Source organism: Saccostrea cucullata, unplaced genomic scaffold (assembly GCF_032062105.1).
Source record: "Saccostrea cucullata isolate Sc308-1 unplaced genomic scaffold, CSIRO_AGI_Scuc_v1 ctg11505, whole genome shotgun sequence".
NCBI classification, from domain to species: Eukaryota; Metazoa; Mollusca; class Bivalvia; order Ostreida; family Ostreidae; genus Saccostrea; species Saccostrea cuccullata.
The window spans coordinates 4,449-17,661 of NW_026923641.1; the positions used below are offsets into that span (position 1 = coordinate 4,449).

Sequence of the window (13,213 nt, forward strand, 5' to 3'; positions counted from 1 at the left end):
ATCCCAGGGGAAATGATTTGAACAAACTTCAGTCTACACTACCTTTTTATTTTCCTAGCCCGATGGTTCTTGAGAAGATTTTAAAAGATGTCATAAATTCCCCTTGGAAGGAGGCTTGGCCCTTCATTTTAACAAGAAGTCGAAAATGTGAAAAGTTTACAGACGGACGGACAGACAGACAGTCGGACGCCTGACAAAAATGTGATCAGAAAAGCTCACTTTCAAGAGCCTTCGGCTCAGGTGAGCTAAAACGTAAACAAAGGAAGATAACTCGTTTCTGAACTTTAATCTCGTGATTCGTTCTACATTATCACCTTATTAACGATAGACAGCTCTTTTTGCGTTACACATTAAAAGTCAACTAGTCCAGTTAGCTTTGGTATACTTCAGGTCCATGGTGAGTATACACTTTTCCACAAACTGTACCGGTATTTTAAAACAGCCTGAACGAAGTCAGGTTAAACATTGTTATTGTTGTATTTTGGTGCAAGTGCAATCTCGTTGAAACTTCATGGATATTAACCAAGTCCAGATGCATTCATTATACACCCGCTTGAAAAGTGGGAGGGTATATAGTTATCGGGATGTCCGTCCGTCCGTCCGTCTGTCTTTACGTCCGTGTGTTACGTTTTGGGGTACCAATCTCTTATATCCGCACCTCCTAGCTCTTTTACCACTGATTGAAATTTAATGAAACGTTCACAGAATCTTTGTTATATTGTGCTATTGTGCACATGCCATTTTATTTTTTGATCGGACACATATTTTGGGTTTCCTAGAGCAAAACATGGACACAGCCTATTTCTATAATAAAGATCGAAGGATATCCTTGCAACTTTTATCCGGAACTCCCCCTATACCACTGAATAAAATTTTATGATACTTTCACCGTTTCCTTATTATATAAAGGCTATTCCAGAAAAAAAATGTATGGGAGGGTTGGACGGCACTTCATATATTTTTGTATGGGTAATGGGGACGGGAGTGATTAAATTTGCATGGGTGGTTGTCTTCAACCGAAATATTTTTAGATGGGTGGTTGCACTTATCCTCACAAATTATCGACTGCAAAGAACTTTTTTCCTATCATTTTGTATAAACCAGTAATCATAGATATTTATTTTTAAAAAAAACGCTCGTCCGGAATATTTGTAAAGTGTGTTTACCATGAAAGTGAAAGTAGAATCGAAGCAAGGGCAGATAAATGTAGAAGCATGACTGTAATGACAGTGGAGGATTGGGACACGATTTTCTTGTTTTCTGGACTCTGTGCTCAAGTTTCTTTCCAGCAGTTTAATCAAACGTGATTACATTGGTAAATTGAATGATATGATAAACAATCAGAGAGATTGTTTTATTTCAAACCGAAAGTAGAAAAAAGTTTCTGATAATAAACATTTTATTTTAAGGGCATGTTTATGGGGTTTGCAACTGCAAGTCAATATTTAACCTTATACTAAATACGAAGTAAAATAATGTTCAGATATGAGTTTGTAACAATAAAATAATTATGTCAATTACATACCAGTCCTACTGTTGAGTATTACCTTGAATATATTTTAACCCATAATAAAAAAAATGAATTGAAAAATACATTTTAGCAACAAGTGTCTGTAGTTTTTAGGCTGGATTGGGATTGAGACTTCGTATCTCTTTTCTTTACATTTCTCACTAACTAGACAATGTCCTTCACAACTTTAGTGCCCCCCCCCCCAAAAAAAAAACCCAAAACAAAACGGGAATTTTTTGTTGTGAAGAAGGTTTAAACAACGTAAGGATAGGCTATAATTCACAATATAATTATACTTTTATTAAGTATAGAAATATAATTTCTGTACCCTAACATGTATTAGTTTTACTTGAACTTTACGGATTGCAAAGTCAAGCATAGGAACGGATATATACAAATCATTATACTTTACAGGGCTTTCAGTGGCATGTGACATACCTAAACGGGTACATTTTTTAACCTATAGGCTCGCTATAGCAGGAACCTTGTGACCTGTTTTACAAAAGATTAAAACCATTTTCAAAGTAATGAAAAAGAAATGAAAGTTTTTGCAGTACATTTATATTTTCATATTTATCAAGTTTTTTTAAAACAAGGCCCTGATTTGGATAGATCCTAAAAGTTAACATTCATTTCAAGTCACATAAAGTGCAAATGCATGAAAAAAGTAGTAGTTCCTGTACAACAATTTTATTTTATATATACATAACTTAGAACACAATTCTCTAGAAAATTATTTTAAATTAAGATGGGTGGTTGTATCAAAAGCATTTTTAATTTGATGGATGGTGGGGGAGAAAGCAATTAAAAATGTATGGGTGGTGGGGTAAAAATAAAAGTACCTTCCAACCCCCTCTACATTTTTTTTCTGGAATAGCCCTAATACCATTGTTTACATCCTATTTTTCAATTTTTGATCTTATTTCGGGTCTCCCAGTGTACATCATTGGCTCTGCCATTATAACCATATGGCAGGCGAGGAAGGGTGGGGGTATAATTTAGTGAGCTCATTGCTGACAGTACCTCTAGATTACACATAGAATTTTTTTTATCAAAATTATAAAGGTGTTCATTGCTATGTCTATGGAACGAAAAATCAAGGGTTTCCATTTACATCTCTAGACAAATTTTCATCTCCAGACAACTTTTTTGCAAGCGAAAAATTGGTTCTTTAAATTTGGTCCATGTTTTTCATTGCTGCAGTTGAAACAAAAAGGGTGATTATGATAAGTACACAGGCGCTTGGATAAATACTGTATGTGTTTTCAGAGTTTTAATCTAGGGGTTAAAATTTCCAACACCATAGTTGGCTGTCGTTGCCATAGAAACAAACAACTATAATTTTTCAAAAGTTAAATTTACGCCACAATTTTAAATTGTTTGCTCTTTTATCTGCAGAACTGTGGAATAATGCCGACTAAATGTAGTTTTTTCACCAATAAATCAAACAAGAAATAGAATATCTTACGTTGAAACACGTCCATACGGTTCTTGTAAAAAGTCAAAAGCCAAACTTTAAAGAATCTTTTATGTATACCCATTGCTTGTAAAATTGTATACATTTTAGTTTTTTTTAAAAATACGAATAGCATTCAAGTTTGCAATATTTATGTCAAAAGTTTGGAATCAAGCATAGAATTCTGAATTATTCCCTGTCAAATACAGCGAAGTAAATTTAACAATTAAAAAAAACTTAATTTAAAGTATTAAGTATTTGAAAAAATACAAAGCAGAAAAATATGTGTTAGTGGGCATATTTTAAGAAACAAGGCAATTAAGTATGGAAGGTAAACAGACTTCTTATTATTTTCATAGACATCATGGTTCCTTTTGTTTCCTGGTGGAACACAGGGCTTCGCTAACATTCCCCAATCGCACTCTGTTTTGAGCAGCCTTTTACAATTCTTCCCAGCTATGTCTCCTCTTCACATAACCTTCGTCAAGTTGTCCTGGGACGCCCAACTCGACGTTTGTCATGGGGGTTCCAATCGAGTGCGTGACATGTAATGTCTCGCGATGGTTTTCGGAGGGTATGCTCAATCCATCGCCTCTTTTTACAGGCTACCGTAAATCTGGAAATTTTTACGTCGATTTATTTTTGCGAATTCGGGTCAAAAGGCTATTGATTAATTTTTACGCTTTAAAATTTTGCGAATTGTAACTGGCGTTAAAAATAAAAATCACTTAAGATTTTAATATCAGTTTATGTTTCAATTTAGTATGCACAGTTAGAATACCACCAATATACTCGCAACGTGGCAAGAAATTGCAGAATCGCTCCGAAACAATTTTGAAGATAAAAATACAAAAGGATTTGCACTGAAAATAACTTCTAAATTAATTATAACAAACCTTTTAGAGGTTGTTTATGTCTTTTAACCTAAAATATAATCCAAATCAAGAAAAAAATATAAATAATTTTCTCAACGTTTGGTTTTTTTCTCACCTAAAATTAACACGCCGTGTTTACATTTGGAACTCTCTAGTAAAAGCACTGAGCTCGAGTTATCGCCCGTGTTGATACATGGTTGGATAAAATAACTGGTCTTTCTTTCTTGGCAAAATTATTAAAAAGGGACACACCGTCCAGTGCTTGTGAAACCATCGGACGATATTACATATAATGAGGGCAATTTACATGTATGGTAATTAGCTTGTAGTTACAGTAATTAAAACAGGTTTCTTTTTAAAAATGACCAGTGCTTACCGACGCCTTTTCACTGAGTTAAAAATAGACACCAACTTTCAAAGAAAAAAATTCTTTACATGTTGATTTATTTTTAAGAAAAATATTTTTGCGAACGCATTGCACGCGCAAATTTGCTAAAAATTTATCTACAGTAAAAATTTCCAGATTTACGGTATTTGCTCAGTGATTGGGTCTTGATTTGTTGTTTCCCACAGGTTTTTGTTGCTTATATTTTCTGGCCACTTGATGCTTATTATGTGGCGCAGACATCTGTTTGCGAAGATTTGTAGTTTTTTGGAGGTGGTGTTGGTGACTCTCTATGTTTCAGACCAGTAGAGAGGAGCACAAACTTAACATTGATGTTATAGATACGAAGTTTTATGCGTGTGGACAGTGTTGTTGAACTCCACACAGGCTTGAGGTTGATGAAGACGTGACTCGCTTTAATAATTTTTGCTTTTATGTCTTCATCTGTTCCACCAATGGCTTTGACGATGCTGCCGAAGTATGTAAAGGAGTCTACATCTTTCAGGTTGTGTTCTCCAAGCGTGATCGGTGCTTGCTGTTTGTTGTGGAGTCGCATTACCTCTGTCTTGTCATTGTTCAACTATAGACCTGTCTTTGCTCTTCTTCCTTTGCAAGCTTTTAAGCCTATATGTCTTGAGCTGCATATGCTCATACTTCTGGGAAATAAGGCAGAGATCGTATGCAAAGTCGAGGTCTTCCTAACACTGAGTGAAATTCCACTGGACTCCTCTCTTGCTATCTCTAGTTGTTTCCCGCATGATCCAGTCCACTACCACTAGAAACGTCATTGTTGACGACAAACAGCCTTGTCTAACCCCTGTCTGCACCTCAAACGCTTCTGACTTAGCTTTTCATAGACAATAAATAGATTTTTTCACTATTAAAACGTTTAATATGAAATTGAACTTTTTAAAATATTTCTTAAAAGAATTTTCAATACACAAAGATTTAAAATGTAAATATATGAAATGGTATGGGGTATAAGTGGAGTAATATGTGTGTGCATGCATGTTTCGATTGATAAAACCAGAAGACTTCCGTAAAAATGTGTGACACCTCAGCATTTTATGCAGAATAGATCCATAAACAAAATACTGTTGTAACACCTATACTCAAGTAATATTTCAGACCCTGCTCACCTTGTTCTTTGGAATGCATTTTTTGTCGGTTTTAGAAATTATATAGATCTAAATAATAAAAATCATAAAAATAAAAAAAATGTAATATAGTTATTTTAGTTATTTCTTTTTTATTTCTGACAGACTATATAGGTGTTGCTAAATCCAATCCGACAAAATGTCTCAGTCGAGGATTACCAGTATTAGTGGGCCAACAGCCTCACTGACTTTTATAGGGATTCCGTACTCCGATATCGACAGAACAGGTTAGATTTGTTTTATAAGAAATATCATTATTGAAATTTTGCTAAATCTTTTTATAAATTATTAAATCTTTTTAATAATGATGTTAACATTATAACGTCGGAGCATAAGGGTATACAAGATTTATTAAATGGCACACATTGGATCTTATTAATAATTGTGCTGTATTACCATAAAAAAAATAATAAACTGTGAGATGTTAACATAAATTCAAATATTTTTTAAAATGCTATACAAATGAAACCAGCTTACCTGTAGTTATGCAAACCGTTTTCAATTTGAATAGGACACTGGGCTGTCTGGAGTATTTCCAAAATGTTTGAAGCTGCACGCTTGTTCTCACTTCTTGCTGGGTTCGTGGACTATAGAAAAATAGTTGACGAGGACCATGCATTAGCCATTATCAAGCAACAGTTGAATTTAGATCCTGAGTTACAAAGAGCGAGTTTAACACCAGCGATGAAATTAAACTTTGATGTAGAACTTATACAATTGAAACAAACTTCCTTCACAATAGTTACTAATTTAAAAAATGGGACCACAGGGAAAATTCTTGGAGAAAATTTTATGAAAATAGTAAGAATAAATCGGACAACGCGGCGGTCGTCTTCATTTCCTGAATGGTTTTACAAAAAGTATGCAGCTTTCATGAATATTCCTGGACATCCAAGTACTGAAAAGGAAGAGTTACCAGAAATTCCCAAGAATGCTTATAAATATGACGTCATTCCAGGGCACAGCGACGAGGATGTTAATTGTCACCTGAATCAATCCTCATATATTCGATTTTGCATGGACGCAGCAACGAGGGCATCGTTGAATGGGTATTATGAACATTACACAAGAGATATGTGTTTATACCCCTCAATACAATGGACTATTAGTTATGTGGGGGAGAGTATTGCTGGTGATCAGTTGACTATATTTACATGGCAAAAAGAACACACTCCCGACAACATACAATTTGCTATCGAACGAAATGGCAATCTAATTTTCTATGCATCAACAGTATTTGGTAAAATCGCAAAAGAGAAAATACTTTGGCACAAATTGTGAAAAGATATTTTATTTTGTGTATTGATTCATAATTGAATAAAACAATCACTAAAATTTAAATATGTCTGCAGATAGAATTGCATTCCATGTACCCAGTTCTTGCTGGTTTCTTTTGTCAAAAGAGTTCAACTGAAATATGAGATCAAATGGCAGAAATTCTGCCATCGGAATGTGTAAAGTGGTTTAGAATATTAAAATTTGAGTGTTTGAATCAAATTTCTAAATTTCTAAAAATTTAAAACGTTTGAATGTTGAAATTTAGAAGATTAAAGTAAATTTTAAATAATCAAAATATGTTTCAGAAGTTTGGACAGTTAAGTGTAAACTTTCTGAATAAACGGCAGAAAAAAAAACTCAACAGTTTCGAATGCAAAAATCGTTTTTAGTTTCAATTTTGAATATTTCAGGCAAAAATCCAAAACATTAAAATTCTAAAACCTGTTTGGAAATTTGATAATTTAGACTTTTGAAGTAAAATATTAATTTTCAATATACCAAATGAGTATGAGTTTTTGAAATTTAGAAATTTTAATTAATACCCGGTATATTAATATTCTAAAACTCATAATCATGTGATGTTTGCAAACAATTTACGATTTAATCAAGTGTTATATATCCTTATATTTATTTTTCAATTTTAATTGAGTTTTAAAGTCAAAACTATCATATATATAAAGCTGTGTAAATCTTCAATTTGATAGGACACAGGGCTATTTGGTGCATTGCCAAAATGTTTGAAGCTGCAAGCCTAGTAGCTCTCCAAAGTGAGTTTATGGACGAAGACAATACATTAGCCTTTGTCAAGCAACAGCTGAATTTAGATCCTAAGGTGCATAAAGTGAGTTTCACATCACCAAGGACATTTAAAGTTGATTTCAAACTTAAACAATTGAAGCAAACTTCCTTTATTTTTACTATTGAGTTAAAAGACGAAACCACAGAGGACATCCTTGGAGAAAATATTATAAAAATGGTGAGAATAGATAGGAAAACGAGGCGGTTGTCTTTATTTCCTGAATGGTTCTACAAAAAGTATGCAGCTTTCATGAATACCCCTGGACATCCCGGTACTGAAAAAGAAGATCTTCCAGAAATTCCCAAGAATGCTGTTAAATATGACGTCATTCCAGGGCACAGTGATGAGGATTACAATGGCCACGTGAATCAATCCTCCTATTTACGTTTTTGAATGGACGCAGAGACGAGTGCCTCGTTGAATGGGTATTATGAACATTACACAAGAGATATGTGTTTATACCTCTCCTTACAATGGACTATTACTTATGCGGGGGAGAGTCTTGCTGGTGATCAGTTGACTATATTTACGTGGCAAAAAGAACATACTCCCGAAAACATACTAATTGGTATCGAAAGAAATGGCAATCGAATTTTCTATGCAACAGCAATATTTGGTAAAATCGCAGAAGCGAAGAACAAATTTTGGCAAAAATTGTGAAAAAATATTTCATTTTATGTATTGATTAGTTATTGAATAAAACAATCACTTAAATTTAAATAAAACTGCAGATGGAATTGCATTACCCAGTTCTTGTTCGTTTTTTGTCAAAAGGGTTCAACTGAAATATGAGATCAAATGGCGGGAATTCTGCCATCTGAATGTAGAGAGCGCTAGAATTACTTATTAATCTGTTTAAACGGTACCGGTTTTTAGTGGAAATAAATGCATTTTTTTTTTTACTTTGAACCCATAAAATTGTGAGGGTGGATATAGTCCAGTGGCGTAGCGTCCATTAAGGCAATCAAAGTACTGAAAGTACTGAAAAGCGGTTAGCATGCTTTCATCGAATATGTGCAGTGTACAATAACAAAAAATGCATTGAATGATGATATTAAAGTAAGCATGCATATCTTTGTCCAATGTCATCAGCGAAGAAGCAGACACACTGAATTTTGTAGTACTTAACTAAATGGTATAACCAATAACATCCCAGACTGATGTCACAAATGTTTGTTTCAAAATATCAACCTGAGATTTTCAGTTTGAAAGACAGGAAGTTCAATTTCAAAAATTTCTCCCTAATTGTCTCCATTGGTGGCGTCCAAAAGTGCTCAGAACGAAAAAAAAAATTATGTTGATGTTGCAAATTTAATTGGCTTTCATGCTCTATTGATTCTGAAATTAGGTAACTGTAAAGGCTACTATAGCAAACAACTCAAAAAGAAAATAAAATGATAATTCAAATTCTTTAGATTAATTGATTTGGAGTACTGTACATAGATCTTTAGCTGGCTAGTCTGAGAGAAACGGATGGACGAGCAGAGAATTAATTAATTTCAGAGAGCTTCAGTTTCGTAGGCTCACTGCGGGTCAGCAGGTGTGACCTGTCACTGGGGATGCTTACTTCTCCTAGGCACCGGAACTTTCAAGGATCCGTTTTTCTTTTGAGACCGATCACTGTTCATTCTGTATTTTGATACAGATACTGAGTACATCTGTTTATTAATATTATGAACTATTTCTCTCACAGGAAGAAAGACAAGTAAACAATATAATAAAGTTTTAAGAAATGTACATTATTGACTTTTCATACAATTAAATGTTCGAATAAGTAAATGGTATATGACAATTATTTTAAAAAAGAGTCTTGCACGATATGTATAAACGAACATATACTGAGTATTTGGCAAATATTTTTTTCATGAAATATTGAAAAAAAAACTGTGAAAAGGAAAGTTGTTGTTTAATCCATCAATACTAGTATTTTAAAAATTCAAAGGTTCACTAAAAGTCAGTGTATAACAAACAATTTAATTGTCCATTGCAAGAATTACCTAGGTATCATTGTCACTTTCTTCAATATGTCGCATAAGCAATACATTGTTTTTGTTTTTTTTTTTTACTGAAAACAAGTATGCGAATTTCTATCAATATGTCTGTAAGCATCTGTATTTTAATTTTTATTTCTTCTCAAAGGCTCAAAATGATAATTAACAAACTGGACAAATTCAAATTCAAAAAGTATTTTTACAACTTATACCTTGCATAGGAATTTAGCAAACTTTCAAAAATAATCATTCATTAGATATAATTTTCAATTTGTGCTTATCGTCAAGATTTTTCATGCCTCTTTTTTCTGTGCATATTTTATATCGGCTGATTTTTAGAAAAGGATCGAATGCCGATTAAATTTTTTTCTCCAATTTTTTAAATTTAATTTTTGTATTTTCAGGCTCCCATTATTTTTTTTAAATAAAAATGTGATCGTTTAAAATCGTTTGTAATAATTAGACTGATTACAGAATTGATCCCTGTAAACAAATCTTTTATCATCTTTTAATTAATTTAAATTGAGAAAAATGGAGAAGAAAACAAACGTTTCATTATGGAAGTAATCCATAACTGTACAACTTACAGATGTATTCAGTATTTTTATATAAAGGCTTTCTTCGTGTACTAGTATTACTTAAATTAATTAAAGGGATGCCTTAATATTTTGGAAAATGAAACTCGATCGAGAGATTCTCCGATGTTTTGCAGTCGGTAATAACCTTCAACCCCTTTAGCCAGTAATTAACCCGTCCTCCCTGTGCCCAGTAGCATAATTCGGTCAAATATTTATTGTTCATGAGGGGTGCCCTATAATTAATCACAAGCACCTGCATTTTTATCAGTAAGTCTCTAAATTAGTCAAATATCGAAACATTCTACCCCCTCTATATATAAATACACAAGGTGTCCAACGCCATTTTGATCCCCTGTTCGATTCAGGCTTCAATTTAACACATAAATCGGAAATGCCTACTGGTTTTCGTGTAGCATTGGGTTCAAATATGATATTTCTCGCTATACATTTCTTCCTAAAGTTTAAATCTAACGCGTTGATAATGTTATCAGCTAAACTTCATGCTGACTTCGAATTTCGTCACAGGGCCCGATCGCCATCAGCTGACGTCACGGAAATTTAATCTCGACACCAAATGCTCCTATACATAAACTTTTTTTAATACAACAATTATAAATTTATTTCATTGACAAACAAAATCAGAAAAAAATTAAAAAACCGAAAGATTATGTTGTTTTGATAGTCTTGATTTTATTTAACATATGTTATATGTGTTAGAAACAAAACATAGGTACTAGGTAGAGGCTTTGTTGAAGTTTCCGTTGTCGATAGGTAGCGCCTTATGGAAGTTTCCGGTGTCGATAAAAATCGGACACGTGCCATAAAGCGGTTAGCGAAGCTAACCGCTTAAAAAGGTAAATGCCTACACATAATTTTGGGCAAAATATAGGGTCATATTTAAAAAAAAAATAAATAAAATAAATGTGATATATTAATTTGTCAATAATGACTAAAATTAAAAATAATAAAATTCAGCACAATTCAGTACATATATATTTTATAGCTGTAAAACATAATTTACAGTCTTGTTTCGTTTAGTGGCGTTAGCAGTCAAACTGAGTACCGCATACAATTAAAGATGCCCTGGGACATTCCTGCAATCTTTGACAAATTATGAAAAATCGAGTTTCTCACAACAAAGTAGAAACCTTTTGCTGTTTTAATCCCAATTAACCACTTTACTGTTGTGTAATTTGTTGTCGTTTAAATTAAACCGAAATTTAGTATCAAACTTACACATAGTTTCAAACCCTTAAAACGTTCTTTCCATTTTCCCGTTCGCTCAGCAGCGTTCCTGATACTAGCTAGTATATTTAAAAACTTTAAAATTTGTTTGACACAGGATACGACGGAATCGACTGAGACCATCTCTCTCTCTCTCTCTCTCTCTCTCTCTCTCTCTCTCTCTCTCTTGTGTATAAAATTTATCTGTTTCTACAAAACAGTGACGACATATTACTTAGTTATATTATTTTTTGAAAATGTTTATTCAAATCTATAACAAATAATTAAAATGCCTATATATGTATAATCGTTTCCAAAATGAATATTCAAATCACGGGGAGAGGTTTCCTCCAAAAAAAAAATCTACTTAGAATTTTTTTTTTCAACTTCTATTGAGGTGACATATATCTTTGGAATCTATAAGAGTTTGCTTTAAAAAAACTTACTAGATCTGACTGTTTAATAGGTGAAATTCCCAAAATGTCCAATTAAATAACTTTAACAAGCATACCTATTTTGTTTAAATTAACAATTTTCTTCTTTCCAAAGTGCTACTTTTGCGTCTATTTTTCAAAATTTTCTCGGGGGAGGTCCCCCAAACCCCCCTGGCAGGAGGGGGTGACCCCCTCCCGCACCTACCCCCCTTTCGGCGCTTCGCGCCTCAGTGAAGCCTTCGGCTTCATTTTCTAGTGCCTACACATATATTTGAGGCACGCTACAGGAGGGGGGTGACCCCTCCGCACCTACCCCCTATCGGCGCTTCGCGCCTCAATGAAGCCTTCGGCTTCATTTTTTTTTGTGCCTACACAAATATTTGAGGCCTTAATCTTATTATAGTGTCAACTACTTAAAGTTGTCTGCTCCTCCAGGAAAGATAGTTGTTTTTGATTATTATTGAATTCATAAATTACAGAATTACGCTTGAAAATGGAATCTTTCTTTGCAATAATTTTTATTTTATGCGTCTCAATCTTATTCAAGGTACTTTGAAATCTTAGAAACGGTCTTTTAAATAGGTTGATATTTGTTGTTCATAAAAGTAATTTTAAAAATACATATTTAACTATTTAGTTTAAAAAAAATTATTATTCAGTATCACAAATTTCAAATACAAACAATCATACATCAAAGTTACATACAAGACAAGGAAGAAAATGTGTGAAAGAATTTTTGATAAATTAAGGAAAGATGGAGAAAGGAGAGAGAAAAGGGGGAGGGAAGAGGGATGAAAAAGAAAAGGCACTCAAAATTCAGAATACTGTTACTTCCAAAAGATTTGTGAGCTCTTTCAATGTTTACAAATTTAACAATAGAAAAATTGTTAGATACAAGGGTTTATATATAAGCATTAACATGTACAGTAGGAAATCAGAAGTGATTAATGATGTTTTGCAATGATATGAACCGCTCTTTATATCATGTATACATAAAATATAAAATAGTTGAAGTAAACAGAAGAAGCTTTATACAGTAATGTATAAATATAAAAAATATATGTAGGAATATATCCCTACCAAAAATCATGTTTTTTCTGGGCGAGGGTCATTTTCTTTCGTTGAAAAATGACCCCCGGTCATTATATAATGGAAGTCATTATTCGTTTTTACTCCGGTAATCCACACAAAAGCGTATTGTCTTTCCTGATATCCTTTATTTTATCAAATAAAATATACAACATGACTATCTTAGTCATGTTGTATATTTTATTTGATAAAATAAAGGATATCAGGAAAGACAGTATGCTTGAATCCTTCTTTCTGAGACGACATTGGAAGCAAAGACACCGTGTGAAAGGTCTTGTAATTCTCATGATCAATAACTGACGAAGATGTGCTTTTTCTCCTCCTCATAAGCTGATGGTGGAATGTGCCTGTATCTTTGCTTGAAGGGTTTGTCATCAATCAAGTCATATGCAAACCTGTTCACGTTGTTAAATTTCAGCTAAAATGTCGCATTACAA

At 33.2% G+C, this 13,213-nt stretch overlaps 1 protein-coding gene across 1 annotated transcript; it reads left to right on the forward strand.

The window, feature by feature from the left end:
- The first annotated feature begins 296 nt into the window (after positions 1-296).
- On the forward strand, positions 297-7,073 carry LOC134264569 (uncharacterized). The gene is made up of 3 exons (XM_062746860.1): positions 297-397; positions 5,489-5,610; positions 5,895-7,073. Exons 2-3 carry the CDS (start codon positions 5,523-5,525, stop codon positions 6,662-6,664), a joined length of 858 nt encoding a protein of 285 aa, XP_062602844.1. The 5' UTR covers positions 297-397; positions 5,489-5,522; the 3' UTR covers positions 6,665-7,073.
- Positions 7,074-13,213: the final 6,140 nt, after the last annotated feature.

Bases quoted from the DNA above. Each gene is read 5' to 3' on its own strand.
- LOC134264569 (XM_062746860.1), top strand. From the start codon at position 5,523: ATGTCTCAGTCGAGGATTACCAGTATTAGTGGGCCAACAGCCTCACTG. The intron at 5,611-5,894 runs GTTAGATTTGTT...CAATTTGAATAG, and splicing joins CTCCGATATCGACAGAACAG to GACACTGGGCTGTCTGGAGT.